The sequence below is a fragment of the Candoia aspera genome, chromosome 5 (assembly GCF_035149785.1).
Source record: "Candoia aspera isolate rCanAsp1 chromosome 5, rCanAsp1.hap2, whole genome shotgun sequence".
NCBI lineage: Eukaryota > Metazoa > Chordata > Lepidosauria > Squamata > Boidae > Candoia > Candoia aspera.
The window spans coordinates 70,349,929-70,373,939 of NC_086157.1; the positions used below are offsets into that span (position 1 = coordinate 70,349,929).

At 33.3% G+C, this 24,011-nt stretch overlaps 1 protein-coding gene across 1 annotated transcript in view; it reads left to right on the forward strand.

The window, feature by feature from the left end:
- ROBO2 (roundabout guidance receptor 2) overlaps positions 1 to 24,011 on the forward strand; it is an 894,470-nt gene that overhangs the window by 750,736 nt on the left and 119,723 nt on the right. The window contains exons 6-9 of the mRNA XM_063305488.1: positions 2,174 to 2,301; positions 7,028 to 7,039; positions 18,603 to 18,727; positions 21,863 to 22,034. Of these exons, the coding sequence (XP_063161558.1) occupies positions 2,174 to 2,301; positions 7,028 to 7,039; positions 18,603 to 18,727; positions 21,863 to 22,034 (437 nt within the window). The remainder of the gene's footprint in view (positions 1 to 2,173; positions 2,302 to 7,027; positions 7,040 to 18,602; positions 18,728 to 21,862; positions 22,035 to 24,011) is intronic.

Sequence of the window (24,011 nt, forward strand, 5' to 3'; positions counted from 1 at the left end):
CTACAGCTCAGCTCTATTACTCAAATGTATGTATATTTTCAGACTCACAACTGAACTTCCATTTTATAAAACCATTAAAAAATAACATTGCAAAGTTTGTTTCTTATACAAACATGCACACATACCTTCAGATAATTTCAATACTATTTCCATTATATGATCACAAGGTTACTGAGGTATTATATATTGTGGGAGGAGCATGTTGAAAACATTTAACAACAGATTCAGTAATTATATTTTTTATAATTACACCACAGATCCATTTATTTTTAGAGAATCCATACAAAAAATCCTCAGTTTTCAATTTCTAAGCAAGCTATATTCCATAAGTTTAATACACAGTTTCCATTTGTTTATCTGCAAGCTGAATAACACATTTCCAAAAATTCAGTGTTTGTTTTGGTAAGTCTTGCACAGCATCTCCACTTGTTACATATCTTGACTTTTTGTGTTTGTGTGTGAGAAATCTTTTTTTTTTTTAATGAGAATTTGTCTTGTCATTGTTCATATTTTTTTTTCACAATGTCCTGCTATATTATCCTGTTGACATTCCATGGAATCATTTCCCCAGCTTTATCAGTATCCTTAGGTCATCTTTTCCAGCTCATATCTCATTTGTTGATTAATCCTGGCTCCTTTTGTTCACTAAGTTTGTTTTGGTTTGGTTTCTATGATTTTACAGCCTCACTTTATTCCCTTTAAAAGTTTCTGTTCTTTCTCCACAACATACTAGAATGGCTGCATATAAAGCAATTATTTTTACTCTTATCTAAACCAAGAACAGATTATAATATACTTCTCATAGCATGTCCAAAATTTCAAATATGTCACAAATATTTGGTGAGCATATATTTATAATTATGGCATCATCCATAGCCATAATTCCCATACATCAGTCCCATGTGCTGACGTACAGTTTGTAAGTGTAGGAGAATTAGAATTGGCGTTTGTGAGGTCAGGAAAAAAGCGAGTCCACACTCCAGAATGATAGTTTTTAAAGCTAGTAACAGGTTGCAGACCTTTGCAACTGTGCTGAATATTATATCGTAATAAAAATGTAATGTGGTTTTTCAAAATTGCATATTAAAATAACCCAATGCCCCAGAAAAGTAATCATAGATTTTCTAACAAGATAAACTTTGTATTCCTTGAATGCCATTGTAGTGTAAATTGGCCCACTGTGCTTTCATTTTTAGTCTAACAAATAAGAAATTATGTGAAATTGTTAGATAGATACACACTTAAAGCTAGATGAATACTATTTTTTTTTTTATTATTTCTCAAATTTGTACTACTGCCCATCTCCCCCCAGGAGTGACTCTGAGCAGTTTACAGTAAATTAATCCATTAAACATTAAAAACAGTAATCATAATAAACTTAAAATACAGTACAATATAAATTGTAAAAAAAAAAAAAAAATCCAGATGGCTACAAGGATTGTAAATATAAAGGGAACAATCTAAGGTGCCAGCCATCCCAAGAATGACTACCCCCCTCCTCACCGCAAGCACGGTGGCAGAGCCAGGTCTTCAGGGACTTCTGAAAGGTCAGGAGGGATGGCGAATACTATGTAGGTCTACGCTTAAAAAATTGAGCATGCAAATAATTTTTTTATAATAATCCATATTATTTATAATAACCTACTTTTTTAAAAAAAATCCTTTTCAATATTTTAAAAATATATTTTCCCTAATGACATTTGCTGTAGTATATTTTGTTGAGAATATTCAGGATGCTCATATATCTTAGAGATATTTCATTTACCTTGTATGTTTAAATGGCTACTATTCCACTTACTGTAACTTTGTTAGGAGCTATTACAGAGCTGAAATGTTTTGATAGGTATATTTCATATTGTTAGATCAGAATAAAACTTAGGATGCCATATGCTGATTGCAGTGCTATTTGATTATAGTGCTTTAGAAAAGAACAGTGTGATATTCCTAATATAGCTTTGATGTGACATGAACATAGCAATACTAATTTTATGGCTTTAAAGTTTTAAGTAATGCATGGTGCAATAAAAGTGTCATGAAGATTAATTTTTAGTGGATTATATCATTTCATATAATAAATTATCTTCTAGAGATGTATCTAAGTTAGAATAATGATGACAGCATTTCAGGTGAAAAATTAAATTTGGTCTAATTTTCTTCTCTATTCCAAAAGCAGATATGACATCAAAGATGATTACACCTTGCGTATTAAAAAGGCTATGAGCTCAGATGAAGGAACATACACATGCATAGCTGAAAACAGAGTTGGAAAAGTTGAGACATCTGCTACTCTTATAGTTCGAGGTGAGTACTGAACTATTTAAAAGACTACATTTAACATATTATGACATGTCATTTGGTGAGTGAAGATTACAGCTTAGAATACAGGAAGCAGTCATATTTAAAGAAACCAACTCTGTTTATATTTGTTTTGATCACTGATAGTAGCTGTCAAGGATACCACACAGAAAAGCTTTGACATTTGTATACTTCCTAATGGGTAAAAAGATTTTTATGCCATTAAATTTATTATAGGAAAGAAAACTTAAAACTCATGAACCCTGGCTTCTCTTTTGTTATCTCTATTAATCCTAAGAGACAGTTAAAAGGGCTTTATATTTTATAAGTATTGTGTAAGTCTCTGTAATGTTTGTTCTTGTAGACCTTGTAAATAAAGAAAATAAAAGATTCACAATTTCAGATTAAAAAAACCGTAGCAAATAAGGCTGAAATCATATATCCCCTTATCCAAATGAATTTCAGTACTGCACTGAAAAAATTAAGGATGGATAAATGCAAAGTAGTTTGTATTTTTCTGCATTACAGCTGACCATGATGCAGCAGGTGACTATGAAGGATCAACCACAAAGAAATATACGAGCTGTATTTTTCAGAGTAAATTTAAAATATGAGACCATTACAATATGAGGAAAATGAGGAAAGAATTAGATTAACATATAAAGAAGGGGGACATTGGGGGTGGGAGTATTATACATATACTGTACATCTTCACAGATTAGGAATGGGAAAATAAATCTATTTGATGTAGAAAATAAAGTAGAGAATATACAAGGTATACCAAAGTCAGGCCCTATAGACAGTATATTATATAAATTACATTAAATGATTGAATTGGTTGCCATTTTCTTCTAAACACTTCTGTTCTTAACTAGTGCATGACTTTTGAACATTCCTAAGTACAGCAACATTTTTTCTGGAAAAAACAAACAAACAAACTATATCTTGGGATTGGCCTATGGGGCCTGACTTTTGGTCCACTGTATATTTCACAAGACGGATTTACAGGTTATGTTTGTGAGAGACAGAGGAAGTTTGTGGAAAGATATTGAGGAACAGAAAAGTTTTTTGTGGACTTCGTAAGATATTTTCACTGCAGAATACTGAAAATCACATAAATATTAACTCAATAAATCTTGCATTCATATCAGTTTCTTTTTAGAGCACATGTTAGTCTGCTGAAATTCTATTGATTTTCCTTCTTTTGGTGCATGTTTTTCTCATTGCCAGCTGTGAACTTCTTTGGTAATGAATCCAGCTGGAGGTAATTTTGTGAATGGGTATAGAGACACAAACATAAAAATAGAGGTATGAATAATAATGGGTATCGCACAGACACTTTTTCACAGTTTAGCAGCATGTGCTAAAGATTCACTGGAACAGTAAAATTGCTTCATTAGTGATTTTTCTTATTCATCCTGATTATACTGTATATCATATGATGAAAGTCTGTATAGATTGGTCAACTGCTCTGAGATGCCAGCTTCTTTTTCTGTTATTTAATACTTAACATGGTTTAGTTTAATTTGATGAATTTGAGGGAAAGAAGGGAAGAAGAAAAATCAGGACAAAGTTAGTACAGTAATTCTGGCATTGGGGAAGTCTCCAGATTTTTAAAAATAGAGGCTTGTGTGCTATATTTTTCTATTCTGATTTTAATTTGCTACAATATTATTTAACAATAAATTATACCTCATAAATTTCATGCAACCTTTAGAACAACCTGTCACACTAGTTCTTTAAAAAGATAGACTTCTATTTTATCCTTTCCCTTCCCCAAAAAACCTGTTGAACTTGCTGTAGCTTAAATTTCAACAAATTAAAATAAATTTGAAAAATGAATAATTTAATTATTGTTTAATATAATTATATAAAATATTTAGTTATGGTGCATATTCAGCACCATGGAAGTGGTATGTAAACATTTGAAAAATAATAAAAGTAAAGTAGAAAAGTCAAAGGTATTTGAAGTCAGGGTTTTGGAAATGATAGAAATGAAAGCTACTTAGTAAAAAGTAAACTAACTTTGTTCTTTTTAACTATAATAGTCCATATAATATCTACCTACAAATAGCATAAGGGATCTTCTACTTACAGAAGAAAATAAAACCTTATCCTATAGTTCCAAATTTATTCAATTGTAAGATAACTGACTTATAATTGAGGGAAAAGATGGATATAAAATAAACTTCCCATAAACTATAATTTAAACTATAGGATATGCCATTATTTTATATAAATAACAATAAAATTGTTAGTTATTTACTCAAACACCATCAACAATGATATCATTGATTTTTGGCACTATAAGAGATACCTAGATTTTAGTAGTTGTTGGTTTTCTGACCTAATTACTGTGCAATAAAAGTACCTGAAAGGCAACTACGGTATGTTGTACAATTCAGTCTGTAATAAGAGCAAAACATTAAGATATACTTGATGTATGTATGTAAACCTAGACTGTCTGAATAGGTCATAGTGGCTAGTTCTCAAATAACACTATGCCTTAAACCATAGATTATAAACCATTGTAACTGAAATAAGCAACATTACAGTTTTTTAGTGTGTATTTTATCTGCTCTCATTTTTATAGTTTTTTATTTAGACTACAGGAACTTCTGGAAGGGGAATGTAATTGGGAAGAATCTGTCTTTCTGCAGTGTCCACATTTTCTGACCATAAAGGGTTTTTGTTTTAGTTTTTGTTTTGCTTTTTGAAGATTTAAGTAATTAAATGAGAAAGTTGAAATCCAAATTGGGTTCCTTTTTCTTTCTCCATAAATAATTCATTGAACTCTATTAGTAAAAATTAATTTGGAAGATTTGTTTCATATCCCAAATTTTTGTCTTAAAAATCAAAATTTAAGCAATTTCTGGTGTTGAATTGCTTAGTTTTTAAAATCCCTTTTGACTTTGTATGGTATCTTCCTTGGCAATAGTTAAAGAACTTTTATTGTTTTTTTAATAGTATTAGTATTAATTCATGCCTTATATCATTGAAACTGCCAGATTATGAACATTTCTTTGGAATTTAGTCTGGTTTCCTGTGTAGAAAACATGCATAAGATAAAACTGTTGATTAAGAAATTTAATAATTGTATGAATATAACAGATAACATTCATCTTTGAACTGTTTGGCCAGCTTTGTTTGTGTCTTCTTCCATCAACTACTTGGATTATACAGGGTTAAATATCTCCAATTATTAAATCTCTCTCATACATTCCTTGGCTCTGAGTTACTTTAAATAAAACCATGACATGCATAAATACTTTTGTCCAGACAATACTGTTATGAAAAATAGTGACTGTAACAACTGTCAGTTTATGCTTGGTAGTAGTGTACTTTGTTCCATTTTTTTTTTCAAACTCTAAATCCTACAATAGAGAAAGATACTAGATGATGTTATTGGTTCTTTTAGAAATATATAAATAAAATTAATAAAGTCAACTAATTTTTAAAAATGTTCATTTGATAAATGCCCTAATTTAATTATAGCTGTATAATCATGTCTCCTCTTCTGAAAGTGGCAGTCAGTTAATAAACATTCACATCAGGAGTTTTTAAATAATTATTGTTATATCATGTCAAGACATATTAAATTCTACTTCTTGTCTTTACAGCCTATAAAATATAATTGAAAGTTTTTTTTTTTCATTGAGCAAATGATAAATAAAATTTGATTTAAAAATAAATAATGTGAGTGGTCTAGAATTTGCTTCATATAAAAAACCTGGAAGCTGCATGTTTCAAAGAAGTTTACAAGAAGTTTATTTTGTAAAGCTTGACTAGTGCAATTGAATAATTAATTGAATAATCAAGTAGTTAACAATATTATTTGATTCATTCCTTAACCTGCTTTGTTACTTCTCCAAAATTTTCCATGCAGACTTAAGCTTGTCCTTGAATAAAATAAGGGCTGACAGCATAAGTCAAGGACCATTAACCTGACTATTCTAATGCCATGATAGACTCCCGCTAGACTGAAATTTATTTATTTATTTTATTTAAAATCACTCAATCGTAACATCCATTTGAAACAAAAATAACCCATCAATTATTTCCATTTTTTTTTAAAGTAGAAATATCCAAACATCATTTTGTGAAGTTCTGACTTAAAATCCCTATGGTCATTCCAAATTATTTGTTATAGTTTTATCAACTCAGTAAGTGAGTGGGAAAATATAGATATAGATATAGATATAGATATATAGATATAGATATAGATATAGATAAAATTGTTACTGAACGGGAAAAAAAAAAACCCTTCAGGTTTTCTCCAAACTTACTGAAAGTTTGCTTACATATCCTAGCTAGATATGGTTAAATTCATTGGTGTTTAAATCAGATAGTGATGTTATTTTGCTTTTTAACTGGATTGATATTTGCCAATGTGTGAGTTTGGATGAAACGATCCTTAAATTCTACAGATTTAGCCTCTTTTCCTCAATCAAGCATTTGAAATGACATTTGATAGTGGCATATGAACTTCAGTAAAAGTAACCAGCTCACTAATTCTATACTGTATATTCAAAATTTATGCATGTATATGTCAATGCAGTTTTATAAATTATAAATAATAGAAAGGAATTATTAAGGCTGATGTATACGAATAATGTTCAGCTAAGTATCCACATATAGCATAGCATTACACATCATGCATTCTGACAAATTCTTTGTTTTTTTTTTCCTTTAATTTTGTTATGTTCTCACCACACCATTTTAATGTCTCCAGCTCGTCCTGTTGGTAAGTAGCCATCCTTCTATCCATTTTAGCATAATTTCATATAATTATCCATCTTTCATTTGTTATCATGCAGGTGTGTTTTAAAATAATTATTAAGTACTAAATATCTAATAGACAAGGAAAAATATTATACAGTATAAAATTATAAAAATGCAAGAGCTTAATAATTTGGTGTCACTTTTTATCTGTATCGTGTTGCATAATATAAATAATGATTACATTTGATGAATCACCTACAATCTAATTTGTACCCTTGCTGAAAGAAATGAGATTACACTCTCTGATGATATCAGTACTGATGTACTAAACACACACACACACACACACACAAACAGCAGTGACTGGTAAAAGTAGACTTCAAACTAACTGTATTATTTGAAGAGATCCAAAAGTTGTGCTTTACTTAAAATGAATTATTTTGGTTGAGCTATTAAAAAAGTATTTATACAAAATTTATTTATTTATCTGATTTAAGAATTGTTATCCATGGTACTTTTATGAATCCTGAATATTGATGCAATGTTCTATAGAAATAACATTTCTAGAGATCAAATTTCAGTGACATTGTTAAGCAACAATACTAATACTGAGAGGTTATAAAGATTTTGATATCATTACCATTATTTTATAGGGTTTCAACTGTATGTAAATAAGCTTTTCAGGAATGTGTCAAATGTGTAAGTGTCCTTTGGTTGCATATGATACAGAATACAGGGTAGATGTTTTAGTTCTGAGAGAATAAGAACATATCCAGACTTAATCACTGCTTATTATTTCTTCTTGTTTTCTGAAACCCAACATGATAAATTCAGTTTTAAATTATTAAATTATTAATATAAATTATTAAATTATCCCTATCTTCTCAATCAAAACAAATCATTTCTACCATATGGTACTGAGTGTACATATGCAGAATCAAACACTTCTGCTGGACGTAGGAAACATCTTGGGAATATAACAGATTTATTATTAATCTATTTAATAATTAACACCTGATTTCTATTAGCAACTCAATACATGAGTAATAACTATTTTTCTCATCTCTGAGATAACTTTTTTTTTTAATTTAAGCATTTAAATTATTCCCTATAGGAGTATGCATCAGATGAGTTATGGAAATACGACTTTTATTCCTCCCCCCCCCCAGTTTTGTCTATTATTGCTCATATCAGATTGATTTTCAGATGGACAAATTGATATTTTCATACACAAAATATTTTTTCTAGTGTTTCATCAATGCAGTGTGGTTTGTTTGTCCCAAATACAATAAATAACTTTATTTTACTTACTATAAAATAATTTTAATTCATATTTTTATTATCTCATGAGAAAATTTGATTGGTAGACGTAAAATACTACAATATCCAATGGACAAAATGTCCAATGTGTTAGTTTTCTACAGATACACAGTAAATGTATGGTTACCTTGCCAGATGTGGGAAATATAAAAAGACATTTGAAAACAAATATACTTAGTTGTGAACTAACAATCTGGATCACCCAAAAATAGCCCAAATAATAGGAGCTCTTTGGAAAATATCTCACATTCAGTCTGGCTAACTAGTTATTTACTCCAATAACAAGGACTTCTTGTTTTCGAAGAGACAGGACAATTTCTAGACAATACATTCAATTTGCATAGACCTGCTCTTCGCTGTATATTTAATCTACACACTATGTCTGTCTACTCTGTCTGTCTATCTTGCACCACATTTGTTTATTTACTTATTTGCTATGTTTGTCCCCATGTTCCAAGACCTCTGGCAGTTTATAATGTGTGTGTGTGTGTGCCTATGAGTTAGTTTTTTTACTACTGGCGACTGCCTGGACCAGTCCCTCTAGTTTTCTTGGCCAGGTTTTTCAGAAGTGGTTTGTCATTGCCTCCCTCCTAGGGCTGAGAGAGAGTGGCTGGCCCAAGGTTATCCAGCTGGCTTTGTGCTTAAGGCAGGACTAGAACTCACAGTCTCGCAGGTTCTAGCCTGATGCCTCAACCACTACACCAAACTGGCTTTCTGGTTTACAATATACATTAATATAAAAATGCAGTTAAAACAAATCTACAGTACAATAGAGCATGACTAGTTGTCTCTACTCTGGCAACAGTTTTAATATATAGCATATGATGAATACATGAAAAGAGAAAAGGCAAACATATACACACAGTCCACACAATTATATACAAAAATTTTGCAGGGATACAGCAGTAGCCTTATAACTGGATGTCCAGTTCAGGTGATCGCTTCTGGTGTTGCTTTGTGCAGATCTTCTAAGGAGCCACGGAATGCACATTGTGGGCAGTCTTGCACAATGTGTTTAATAGTTTGCATATTGGCACCACAGTCACAACAAGGAGAATACTTCCAGCCCCATTGATACAGAGCAAAGGTACTCCTTCCAGTATCACATGTGGTTGTGTTCAATTTCATCCAGAGTGAGGCAGGTAAAAGCCAGGAGGTTTGGAAGAGGGATCACTAATGACCAAGCCATGATGTGACAACTTGGACCATTCCTCTCTCCAGACATTCTTAGGGTTGAACTAGACAGATGTTAGATATACGGCTGTTTTCCAAGCTGGCCTATGAGATTTCAATCTTGTGGTGGTCTGTTCAATATCCTGATAAATAGGGATGGCCTTGTTGTTCAGCATCCTTGACCATAACCGGGCAAGGTCATGTTGTCTTCTAATGTGGGGTGGAATAATATTGCTGAGTACTGGTAACCAGTACACAGGTATAGAATGCAGTGTGCCAGAGATGATGCACATTGTCTGGCAGAGTTGAACATCGACCAGTTGGGTGTGGGAGCTGTTAAACCACATGCTAGCACAATACTCAACTATGGAATAAACCAGGGCCAAGGCTGTTGTTCGTAGGATGTTAGCATCAGCACTCCAGGATGTTCCAGCCAGTCTGTTCAATAGATTGTTGCAGCTTTTCAATTTTGCAGCTATTTTTTCCAGGTGTTGTCAGAAGGTCAGTGATCTGTCCAGTGTTACCCCCAGGTATTCCGGGGAGTTATTACACTGTAAAATATGGTTCCGGAACTTCACTGAAGGGTGGTGGTTTGTGTGCTTATTACTGAGGTGAAATGTGGCTACTTCTGTTTGTGATAGGCTTGGTAGGAGGCACCATTTTTTGAAGTAGTTGTCCATCTTTTGATGGTCTTAAGAAAGGATATCTTCTGCTTCACTGAAGTTGGTTCTTCGGATTGTGAGATTGATGTCATCAGCATAAATAAATTTACGGGAGACAGTTTCAGGCGGGTCATGGATATACAGTACAAATTAAAAAGAACAGGGGATAACACTGATCCCTGTGGTAATTCATTATTCAGCTTATGATATCTACTCCTGTCAAATTCTGTGGAGACTTGGAATGACCTATTGCTCAGCATGTTGTCAATTAAGGCAATGGTACTGCGGCAAGGTACAATCTTGATTAGTTTGAAGAGAAGTCCTTTTCTCCAGACAGTGTCATAGGCTGCCGAGAGGTCAAGAAAGAGACTTTTTTTTTTCATTTTCCTTTGGAATCCATTCTCCAGGTAGGCAGTTAGTGTGAGGACTTAATCACTTCAGTCATGTCTGGGGTGGAATCCAGCTTGTTCTACTGGAACTACAGATTCTACTGCTGGAGCTATTCTGTTTAGCATGAGTCTTTCTAGGAGTTTGTAGGTGACACAAAGGAGAGCGATAGCCTGTAGCTTTGGGGGAGATTTGGATCTTTTCTTGATTTCAAAATTGCAATAATTTTTGTCTTCTTGAATATAGGAGGCAACCATCCTGAGTGTAGTATGGAGCTAAAAAAGGAGACAAGCCAATGTTTGGTAGTTGGTCCACAGTTCTTCAGTAGCTCTGGATACATGACATCAAATCCTGCGGCTTTACCATTTTGTAGTGAATCCAAAGCCTTCTGCACTTCTTCTGGGGTGAATGGGCATGAGTATGAGGCACGTGGTAGAGCATCATGTTTCAGCAGTCTAAGCTCAGATCTAATCTAAATGGTGAATTTCTTGTGTCTTGTTGTGCTCGAAGTGGAGACAAGATGATTAACTATGGTTTCCTTGTTAATAGTGAAATGTTTTCTTGATGGTATAGATGATGAATCCAATTTTCAAATGAGGGACCAGGCTTTCCTGAAGAATAGGTGAAATTTAAGTTTTTAACAGTCCTGGACCATTTCTCTTTTCTAGCACTGTCCAGGGATTTCAGCAATTCAGTTGCTTTCTCCAGTTTACTGTCTGTTCAAACTCTGTGCACAAGCAACTTGTTTCCTCACTCCATCCAGGAACATAATCTTTGCAATAGCACCAGGAGATGATCCTCTTAGCTGCAGATTTCATTAAGCCAACAAACGGTTTTAATAATTAAAGCATTATGAAGCAACTTGGTCTTCACCACTTTTAGAAATATCAAGAGAAAGAGTGTCATATGGGTCTCTAGGGGATAACTCTTCCATAGGATAGACCATAACTTAAAAATATTGGTTCCTGCTCAGCCTAAATTTCACATGGGTGGAACTCCCAATATCCCTACTTGGGATGTGTAGACTGGATGGAAAGTTTGTGACTGAAGCAGACAATTGTAGGGGTACCTGAGAACTAAGCCATGTAAAGCTGTAGAAGTCCAATATAGAACTATGAATTGTACTTAAGGGCCTGACACTAGTACTATCATTGTAACAGCTCTCACATATCAAATGTGACCTGCTGCTTTTATATTAAATGGTAGCTTCCAAGTTCAGTGAGATCTCTGTGCACAGTACCTTGTAGTAATCTATTTAAACTTGACAAAGTTACTGGGTTACTGTTACTGGGTCCTCATTCTTCAAGTATGGCCACAACGGATGCACTAGCCAAACCTGGCCACCTCACCTGCCTATTTAGCAGGAGCTATGGTTCTAGATGAACTTGCAAGCTGTGGACCTGCTACCTGCTACCATATCCATAGTCACTCCTGCAACTGATAGAAAGCTAGATGATTTCTGGACAAACAGAAGGTCTGCCTAATGAGGTTCAACTTCAGTATTTTTCTTTCCATTCAAACCGGTGACAAATCATCGTTGTATACGAGATGGGCAGAGTCATTGTATATGAGATGGGCAGCAGAGAAATTTGACAAATAAATAAATAAATATATCCACCTTATATCCTGATCAGCCCGGTGTGGAGATGTATACCTGTGGATCAGTATACTAATGATATATCGACCTGAATTGATGGATAACCTCTTCCAGCTGCCAAAATTATCCCACCATCCACCTCTATTCCCATACATCCTCCAAAATCTACTCTGTAGCTGTTGGCCTCGTGAGGCAGACCAGATAGGGAATACGACCAGATGAGCTAACTCTACTTTATTGTAAAGCTACATTGACAGAATCTTGAAAGTCTGAAAGTACATTTCTCCCCTGTCTCCTTTATAGCCCAAGAAACTGGAGAGGGTATCCTCTGAGCCTCTTGCCCCACCCACTATCCAGCTGCAGGCTCTTATCTGACCATTCCCTTGGCAGCATCTCTTTGCCCAGTCTCCCAAGGTCATTCCCACATACCATTAGAACAGCAGACAAAACTATGACAAAGGCATAGCCAATAAGTTTTCACTGCTTCCCCTTCACTCCATTTACGCCACACCTTATATCTCACATTTTAAAATCATTCCTTCCAACATTTCAAAATCTTTCTTGGTAACCCCTACCACAGCCCTGCTGTCACCATGTCCTAGAAATGGTGGATTTCTTACCTGGTCTCTGACACAAGATGGGGCTCCCCAATCATGGTCCATTTCTTTTTCTGGATCAAATTTCCCCAGACCTTTAGTGCCCTTCCATGAGAGTCTTTCTCCCAGTGATAAGCATATAGTTATAGGCCAAGCACTTGTGCAGTCAACCCAGATTTCTAAGTAAGACCCATGGCTGCCATAGGAAAACCTGGTCCAAGGTCCCACCTGGCCTCTTTCATCAGTAACTGACATCTCAAGTCCTTGGCCTTCCTGACTAGCTAGCCTCCCTGCCTTAACAAATCCTTCTTATATATGAGTGTGATCAGCACCACCAGAACAAAGGGGAATCCAATTTCCTCCATTTCTACTTCCCTGTTCACTAGCCATTGTCACTTATTGATGCTCTGATTGGTGTGACCACCATCTTGATTGCTACTTTTTCCAGTCTTTCTTTGCATGAATTAGCTTCCTAATGTCATTCCTCTTTTCTCCTACTCTCTTCTTCATTCTTTCAAAACCACTCCAAATTCTATTCCATTTAACTCATCACATACTCTTAAATCTTTATTTTCATCTATCATCAATTTTTATTTTCAGATGCTACTACACAACCGTGTATATCATACTAGATTCAGATTCACACATAAGTGGCTGTAGGATTTCCCTCTAAAGTTGCAATTCAGTAGTCCCTGAACACTGATTTCGGACCATATGACAATTCAGAGTTTCCCCTGTAAGCCAAAGAAAGAGTGTCAGGAGGGAACTGATTCCAGATACCTGTTTCCTTTCCACTAGCCTCTAAGGCCAAATCTAACTGACATCACAGACTTCAAGCTGATGAAGCACAAAACAGATGTGACAGAAGACATAGCAAAAAACGTACTAGAAAGATATGGAGATCCAAATAATCTGAACATTTCAAGCTTTATGCCAACTTATATACAAATATGAATACCTCTGTCCTCACATTCATTTTACTGGTCACTGACAGTATGACAAACGATATTGTGCAGTTATTGAAGACAGAATTATTTTGATCTTGTGTTTAAGGCTGAATGTTAAAAGCAACATCACTCATTTTTTTAAAAAAAGTCATTATTTATTTATTTTTATGTATTTATTTATTTATTCAACAAACTTATATGGCTACAAATCTACCAGCAGGAATTCTGGGCAGTGAACAAGAATAATAACACAGTGCAATTATAACAAAAAACCATTTAAAACAAACAAAAAAACTAATGTTGAAACCCCAACAAAACTTACATCCATAAATCAACAGATCATTAAATCATGAGCATTTCTGAACTGTCCTGTGTCAGTGGAATTATTAGAAGGGCCACAGGACCAGGAAAGAGTAGTTTTAAGAATCAGGTTAATAGGACTGCACATCAGCTACTTTCAGTTCAGAAGTCAAAAACTGCTTACTTAGGTTTTGAATCACAAAGTCAAAAGATTTATACAATTAAACATTCAGCCTTGTATAGATAATAATTTAAGTACAAGTAAAAGGTAAAATATGTTCAGAACATATTTGTTCTAGATCTTGTGTTATAGATTAAAGATAGTTTGTTACTCCACTTCCTTTGATATAAATATTGTTAATAAATCATGTAAGTTTCATGTGAACTGCTACATTTGAACTGTAAGCTTTTCAAGAAACTTTAAATACATTTCATGAATGTCCATTTAATATTTAAGTAGTATTCTTAACATTGGTGTTGTCATTCTGTGCTCTTATAGTTCCATTCTAAATATAAGATGTTTTATTCTTTCCATTTGGGATTAATTCCCTTTGCCAGAGCTAGCCAAATATTTTTAAACAAATTCAGGTTTTAATCTTTTTAATGAAGCTACATATTTGTGGAATTTCTATTAAATTAATCTGATTACCACAATATTCTAAAATATTTCATGGAAATTATCAGCAGTTGTTACCTTGTTTTTATGTCACTCGCTATCAATTAATGGTATAATTACTGTAACTAATTTTGCTATGCTGATTTGTATCCAACTGGTTCAATTGTTCCTTACCATACTCATAAGGGATATGAAGACATTCAGCTTTAGTTGTGCTTATAGTTTTCAATTCCTAGGTGTGAAATCTCTTTAATATTAGATAACATCAGTTCATTGAAAAATAGATGGTCTTAATCTTAATCCTACTGGAGATACTGTATATGCTACATACTGCTATTATTGCTACTGTACTGCTGTTATTGCATGCTGTATCATTGCTACTACATAAAAACAAGAAAAGAATTCCTTTGAAAGATGAAGACTTTCAAAGATTAAGTGTAACAAAAAATGGTATCTTAATGAATATGATTTTAAAAAGTTACTCATTCAGGCACAAAATACATCTAAAAAGAGTGAGAGCAAGTTACTATGTTGAATAACATACCAATACATATAACTTTTGCTGCTTCAGTTTTAATTCCTGCTGTAGAATACAATCAACTGCTGTATAAGCAAGTCTGAACATGATGTGATTAACTTCAGGTTCCATCCCTCATCTCAAAATCCACCTTGTACTTGCCCTATGCTTTCTACTCATGTTCAGCCATGTCATTTCCATTTCAGCTTACTTACTCACCCAAGTTGTTATTAGCATAACACAGGTTTAGCATGACATTGATTGAAGCCAGTGCTTGCTGAATGCAGTATCAAAGTATAATTTGGTAGAAATCAAGTCTAATTTACTATCTACAGTATTTAAATTGTTTTTTAAAAAATCTACAAAAGGTGGGGGGGGGTTCAGACCTCTAATTGTAATTGTTGGTGTTAGTCATTGAATATTTTTGTAATTTTGTCTAATTATTTGAAATTAATTATTTCTTTTTAAAATATTAGCTTTCTCTTGCAAAAATAAACTAAAATTTAGCTCCTTTCTATTCTATTTTCTATGACTTTCTTAATGTTGCAGCAGAAGCAATAAATAGCAATTTCTTGTTTATTACATGGTAAATGTTTCTTTCAACAAAAATTTAGATAATCAGCTGTATAAGAATATATTGCAACCAGCATTTTAAATGCAGTTACAGATTGTAAAATTACTTTCTGTTTCAAAGGCTTCTACTATCTTATATAAAGATGCAAGTTATCAACTGATTTTTGTATTTAGACTGTATTTTTTTATATATTTACACATTCATTAGCTATTCTCTGTTCCATTAGATAAAGTCTGAAATGAGTTTATGGTGATTATAGTTCATGCATATAGGAGCAGTATATGTGCCAGTATATATCAGTATAGCAATCTGTATTCTCATAATATATAAAAAAGGCCTAAATATATGAGTGCAGTGGATTTACTTTCTACTTCCATGTTTCAGAATGAAAGAAAATACTACATCATACAGCATTAATAGCATTGCTTTGTTTTAATTGGAAAATTTAGCTCCTACCGCTGTTCATTCTTGCACATATTTCATATGTGTTCCATATGAATTTTATGATTCCTTGGCATAGGAATATTTATTATGAAATATTGTTTATTGTTTGGTTATTCTTTGATTTATTAATCTTGTTTGGCTAGGGTAGGATTATAAGGACCTCAGAGTCAACTGTCAGTTACAATGGCATAAAAGTCTAGTAAAATCAGTGCATAAATATAACAGTTTTGTGCTATGATTATATAAATACTCCTAGAAAGCAAATACAATTTAAAATATGGGATAATATGTGGTTTGCATTAATTAATAAATGTAATAATTGAGATGGAAAGAATAATATACAGAGTGTATCAAAAGTCAGGCCCTATAGGCCAATCACGAAATGTTTTAATAATTAAGATTTTTTCAGAGGAAATGTTACTGTACTTAGCAATGTTCATGCTTCAAACAAGTAAGGAAGTGTCTAGAAGAAAATGGCAACCAATTCAAATATTTAATGTAATTTATATAATGGATTATCTATGGGACCTGACTTTGTCTATGGGCCTGACTTTTGGCATACCCCATATATAGAAAAACTTTTGAAAAATTAAATTTAACTGACTGTCCCCAATTCTTTTCATTACTGTTTTGTAGATTCTACTAGCTTTTCTTTTTAAGATGCTTTCTAAAATAAGTATATGTACAATTTCCCACAGTGTTAAAGTCTGCTGCCTTCTTTCCTCCTTTGCAGTTTACAGAAAGGAATCTTAATTCATATGCTCCTTTACAGAAGTATTTTTTTTTAACTGAGATTTGATCAGTGCTCATGTATACAAATGTGCATTGCTTTAACACAAAGCACAAGAACAAATAATGATTTATCAGACATTTTAGGTTTTCTTTGTGTAGGTTAGCCAATAGACAAATAACAGTAACTGAATCCTTCTTGATGCATGTAGCATCAAGCACCCTATTTGCAGGTCCCATCTCTGTTAAAGCATGCAGCAAAATTGCCATTTTTTATGGTAAGATTCTGCACCTTGTTCTAGATTTCAGGGGGATTTTTGATTCCCAAATGTTTCCCAATCCAATTCCCATAATTTTAAGTCCCTCAAGGGAAGACAGCCCTATTCCAAATCACCAAATTATTGGAGGATCCCCAGAAGATCCAGAGCCTGAACTGTGGCTACTGATCCTTGAGAGTTTGTCCACCTTTGGCATAAGTTGTCTTAATGTCTTACAAGTGTCTCATACGATATAGTGTAGATGCACATACGTAACCTGTGAAAACAGATTAGAGGAAACCTCCTGCAACTTTTGCATGTTTTATTTCTGAATACACTGGAAATAATAAATAAATGAATGTTAAACTGTTGACTTATCAGAAATATATAACCCCAAATTCCAAATCTTCTGATTTTTTGATGGAAAAAAAAGTTATGCACGTGTTCATTTAAAATGTGTGGGTGCAATGGTATCAGTATCAGTATCATATTTACTTAGGACAGAGACCAGAATAAAACAAACAAACATCAAACAACAGCACCCCAAAAAAATCAATTTTGATAATTTTATATCTATTAGTATATAGTATTCTATATCTAGGGACCTAAAACCTGAAATACAAGTAACCTAAAAACTAGCAATAAAATCATGGTGTTGTTTAAAGCTAAGATTATATTCCTAACTAAAACTTAAATAGCAGGAGTTAATGAAAAGCATCACTAAAATTCTAAGTTTAAAGCAGTTAGATATGGTTAAGAAGGCAATGGTAGGGCTTTTGTATGCCATCACTGGTATCTCTATGTCTGTCGACAAATGATAACAGAGGATGTCAGTCTTGCTTAAGTTTAATATAACAGAATTTGGCAATCCCAAGGAAATAGGGTATGGCAGAACATTAAACTGAGCTAATATTGAATGCTCCACAGCTTGGAAATCATGACAGAATTTAAATATCCCACAGGTCTGAGAGAGAGATATCAGCTACTTAAGATATTTGGGTATTTGAGACTGATCTGATTGTTTTTTCTAAATTCATCACATGCCATTTTGCATGTCTTAGTCTTGATAAACCTCACAATGGAGGGCTATGTTTGAGGCATAGCATGGAATTTGGAAGGTATTTCTTAGAAATTTAGATTGCACCACTTCCAATTTTATGTAGTTACCCTAAGGCCCTAATATGTACTATACAAGACCTGGGAGCACACTCTGCCAGAGAATAACTTCAAGACATACTATGATACACTTTCTGAACTTCTTTCAAAAAATGGTATTTTTTACCAATGGTACCAATGGTATTCCTTGGTTTTTAATTCAGCTTTTGCTGACTTTTACAATTTTTTACAAAGTATGCCTTCTTATGAATCAAAATTGATTTCTGAAATTGAAAAGTATCTTGGCCTTTTACTTTTTGATAATCGCTGTTTCACCTCTTAACATCTTATTTTGACTTTTCACCTCATAGCACCTCCACAGTTTGTGGTAAGGCCACGTGATCAGATTGTTGCCCAGGGAAGAACAGTAACATTCCCCTGTGAAACTAAAGGAAATCCTCAGCCAGCAGTGTTTTGGCAAAAAGAAGGCAGCCAGGTAAGTCCTTTAAATGAGAATTCTTTCTTTCACATATCATGATTATTGCTATGCAAGGCTTGGGAAGGGCTGTGTCATAAAAGGCATTTGCATGAGAGAAGCTCTCCTCAAAGCATTAAAGCACCAGCCTAATTTGGAAGGCTTCTGCAGGTCATGTTCCAATTTGCAGGTAGTCTCAGAGAAGTATTCCTAATGAATGCTTTGCAGAAGCTTCATCATTATTACACTAAATACATACAACTAAAGTAAAAGAATATTAGTTTAGAAAATCTGGAAAGTTCAAGTTTAGAATATTTACTACTCTGTATTTTCAAGGATCCTAGTGACCACTATTTAGTGGACATCACCTTTGCCATGAGAAGAATGGTATTGTGAAATATTTAGTTAACTAAGCTGAACCATTATTCCAATGAATAGTAGCTATGTAAAAGAAATATTCCATACTACAAAAAGTAGTATGGAATATTTCCGAAAAATATTTGCCAGTGCAATTTGCCTATTTATTTATATCAGTATTGTGAATGGCAATAATAATTAAATAATTATTATTTTGCCTAGTTGCCTAGATGTTGCCTAGTTGGGCAATGAAATGTCTGCAAGAAAACAACCAAACTCAGAGAACACCTAGGACTCCACAATTATTATTTTATTTCAGCTTATTTTCAAGAGTTTGATACACATTGAATTAATCTTACTAGATCATTATATCAATGATTAGTTTCTTATACTATCCAGTAAATTGTTACAGGATATAAATATATTATGCTAGCCATTTGTCTCACTAATAGCCTGGAGAAAATAATTTAACCTTTTTCTCCACATTCTACAACTGCAACAGCCCTTTTCTACAGAATAAGAAATTATTTCTGTCTTTTTTGAGGTCAGTCAGCTTATGTGAAAGTCTGCATCGATACGGCTGGGCAGCTGAAATATTATCCCAGTTATATTTCAGTTAACCTGACAAAGTATATAAGCTGACACCCTTTACAGATTGAAGACATATTTTTTTCTGTTATTTTTTAAATATAACCTCTATACATTAAAAAACCACAGAGATGTGGATCCAACATTTTCTCCTACCAATGATGATATATTTCTCTGTTTCAAAGCTGTACAGGTTTTCTGTTTGTTGCTTCAGTGTGCAATGTAAGCATTGTTTGAAGTACTTGGTTCATACATTTTAAAAGTTGGCTTCATTACGAAGAAAAGTAATATTGGCTTGCTATTGAGAAAATTGCTTTGAGGAGAAAATATGTGTCCATTTCTTTAAATTAAACCAAGAATTGTTAACAAACATTTTAAAACCTTATTGTAAAATGGTCTTAATAACATGATAATGTTTATGTAAAGTGGGCTTATAGTGTCACACTTGAATCTAATAAAGTGGACATCCATCATGATGTAATAAAGAGAAGAGCTTCTAATTAAAGTAGGATATCATTTGCAGGATTACAGTCATTTAACGTAATTGAAAAGTGTTAATACCCTATTTTATCCACTTTCATTGGTATTACTTCAAGGGTAAAACATTTTAAGGTGAAAATGTATCATGTGTCTTTAATTGAATGTTGTTACCTACTGATTGTAACAAGTTGAAGCTGTTTAATTACAAACCTGTAGAATTAATTACAACATTGAGACCAAGTTCACAGAGGGCTTAAATGTTTTCTTTTTGGCAAATAAATGTAACATAAAAATTGATACCTCAGTTGTTTATAATCAAACCTTGAAACATAGTTCAATGTGATTCATTATACTCACATGTTGTTTTCTTAATTGAGCTTCAGTAAAGCAACAGAGGTTAACCAGGTTAATGTTTCCACTCTGATATAAAAAATTCTGGTATTTGTAGTAAGACATCAACCTTTTAAATGTTTAAAAGTCCAGTCACTGCATTTTATTATGAATAGCAAGGGCATGTTACTTCAGTTTTGCCTAAATTGAATATGTAAAGTATAATATTTCTTCTCTCTGTGTACCTAGTTGTCATTTAGTTTTACATTTCCTCCCTCAAAAAAGGAAGGAAGGAAAAGAAAGGAAGGCAAAGGAAAGGAAAAAGAAAATGCCATTCTCTTTTGTATTGTTCCTATGATCACGTGGAATTCGGCTACTTATATTAACCTAGTAATATAAATTTTAAGGCTTTCTTATGATAGACTGGTTCTTTTTACTGTTTTACTACGTGCTGCCATCTGGATAGGAGGGGAGATAATAACTCTTCCTGGATTTTTCATGGTGGCAATTTATATACCACACATTTGCCCTTTGTATTTAGTAGCAATTTCACTGAAGTTTTTAGTCATATTTCATACAAAATGCACCAACCGTATACCAAAGAATATGTATACTTTCTTCATTCTTTGTTGGTTTGCAGCAGTACATTTCTAGTATTCTTGAATAAATGAACCACATTCTTTGCAGTATAGTATTTAGATAATTGACTCTGTTGTTAATGGCTGGATTCCCATATTCACTAAACCATAACGTAGATTTTTTTGGTCTTGGAACATGCTGTTATGATTTCTTCTTTTTTTGAAAAAATCATGATTTAGGCAATTCATGTGAAAACACAGTAAACATTTTAAAAAATCAGCTCTTATATTCAGCATTACCATTTAATAGCATGCAAAATTTACTATAACTCAGTTTCCTGAAAAATCATAGCAATTGTTAGCTAATTTCTGATTATTTAAATTCAAATGGAGAATAATATAGTTTTCATCAGTATATCTACTGATATAGCTACTTATGTAGTTACTTGTTTTTGTACAGCTTGTAATTAAAATGATTTCTAAATTTGTTCTGTTTGGGACCTTTAATTTACAGGAAAACATCTGAAATGTCCCACAAAACCAATATCCTAAATTATAATATCCAAATTATATTATCCAGATCTGTATTTCATCAATAAGGAAAATCCTATTTTCCAATAAAATGCTCTTGCTATTGCCGATACAGTGTTAAAAATTATACACAGTAAGTTCCAGTTAAAGAGTTCACCACCTACTCATCTCTTAGGAAGTTATACAACCATATGTCTGTATCATTGTGACCATTGTGAAGAACACTGCTGTTATTTAGAAAATCATTAGTGATTCAGCTTTTGCGCTAATATGATCTGCATTGCCTTTACAGAATCTTCTCTTTCCAAATCAGCCCCTCCAGCCTAACACCAGGTATTCTGTGTCACCAACTGGGGATCTTACTATTACAAATATTCAGAGGGCTGATGCAGGATATTACATCTGTCAAGCACTCACTGTTGCTGGAAGTATCTTAGCAAAGGCTCAGTTGGAAGTTACAGATGGTAAGAAATAACCTTCATGCTATATTGGGTCTGTATCACATATTAATATGGAGGCTAATATAGTGGGAAAAGCACTGCTTTGAAGGTATTATAATCGCTAGTATTAATATCTTCAAATACCATATGCATCATATTTCTTGATTTACTAATTTATTTGAGAGATTTATATATTTCACCAAGGCCCGCAATTAATATTTTGAAGAATCAAGGTTGCAGGAGCTTTGTTCAAACATGATTATTTTATGGATTTTGCACTGGGGTGTTTCTTTATTTTTAAAATTGTTTTAAGCTTATTTTAGGGCATACTATAGCTTGCATGGATTTTTTATGTGAAATGGTGAAAAAACTATTGCCAAAAATTTAAGCAGCTTCTGAGACAAAAAAAAAAAAAAAAAGGGACAGCCTGTGAGTGTGGACAAGAAGTTTTTATGACAAACAAACAAACAACATTATTATTAAGTCACAGCATAGATACTCATTTTTATAAAGTTCTTCTGGTGACTTACATAAAAATGCAAATAAAGTCTGTATAGAATTGTTAAATTAAATTTACAAAAAATAATAAAATAATAATAATAATCACTACAAGATAAAATTTCCAAATCAGAACAAATTGAATCTCAACACCTTAGAAAAATTAAAATATTTTTGACTGAAGAAATAATAATAATAATAATAATAATAATAACAACAACAACTTTTAAGCTGCCCAAATCTCAATGACAGTGGGCAGATTACAACAAAGAAAATAAAATCAATAGAAAAAAGATTACAATTAAAAATGGCAAGTGTGATGAAACTCTTGCTCTCCCTCACCAAAGGCCTAGGTGAAGAGCCAGATCTTCATGGCTCTTCTAAACAACAGCAGACCGGTGACCATCTGGTGAGAAGAAGATAGGGAATCCTTCAAGTTTTGTGATTCCAAGTCATGAAATGTTTGTAGATCTAAACCAATTATTTGGATTGCCCGAAGGGCAGACAGGATGATCTAAATAAGTTGCCAAGACAAGAACAACAGAGACCAAACACCCTGTTCTGTGACTGGGCCACTCTGGCAAATGTCAAGATAAGTGGAGATTCTTCAGGACCTCTCATGTGCAGATAACGAACAATTTCCTATTGATATTTACTTTTAATTTAATCATTGGAAGAACTAAATTCAGAACTAATCTCCATATTATATAATTCTAAATCTGCTTAGAGCTTTAGTTCAAAGAAAAATCCTATGTCATGAGTAAGGATGGCAAGCAGGGGGCTCCCATCCAGACTGTCAAGCGCATGCGTAGCACTGATGAATTGTTCAGCCATTCAAAGAGACACAGATCGGGACCGCCTTAACCCTTGGGGGTTATATGGCTGGGTTTTCCCACGCTTCTTCAGTTTGTTAGGATTCCTGTTAAGTACTAGCAATAAATATTAGAGACCAGTTCATTGTCTCAGTGTGTTTCCTGGTTGTTAGGACATCCTACATGCAAAACAATAGCTTATGGGAAACACACACACACACACACACACACAATGAAAAAGGGACAGAAATGATTTTGGACACAGTAAATCATATCAAATGAATTTATTCTTAGCTCAGAGATTTGTAAGCATAAAATCTCTTTTAGCAAAATGACTCTAAGGCCAGAGCCAGAATTTTGTATATACTATACTGTACTGTACTGTACTGTGCTGTAATAATATACAGATAGTAGCTTAGCGACTCCTTCATTTAGTGACTGAAGTTACGACCATGCAAAAAGCAACAACTTGGTGACAAGTCCTCACAGTTATGACCTTTAGAGTGTCTCTCTGCACTTACTTTCACTGGCTTATTTACCCCATACCAATCCCAGTTCAACTGAAAGGAGTAGCAAGAAGTGAAGGAAAACTGAAGTAAAATCGTAAGCACAGTTGTGGTCATGTGATTTTCACTTAGCAACTACTTTGCTTAACAACCAAATTGCTAGTCCCAATTACAGTCACTAAACC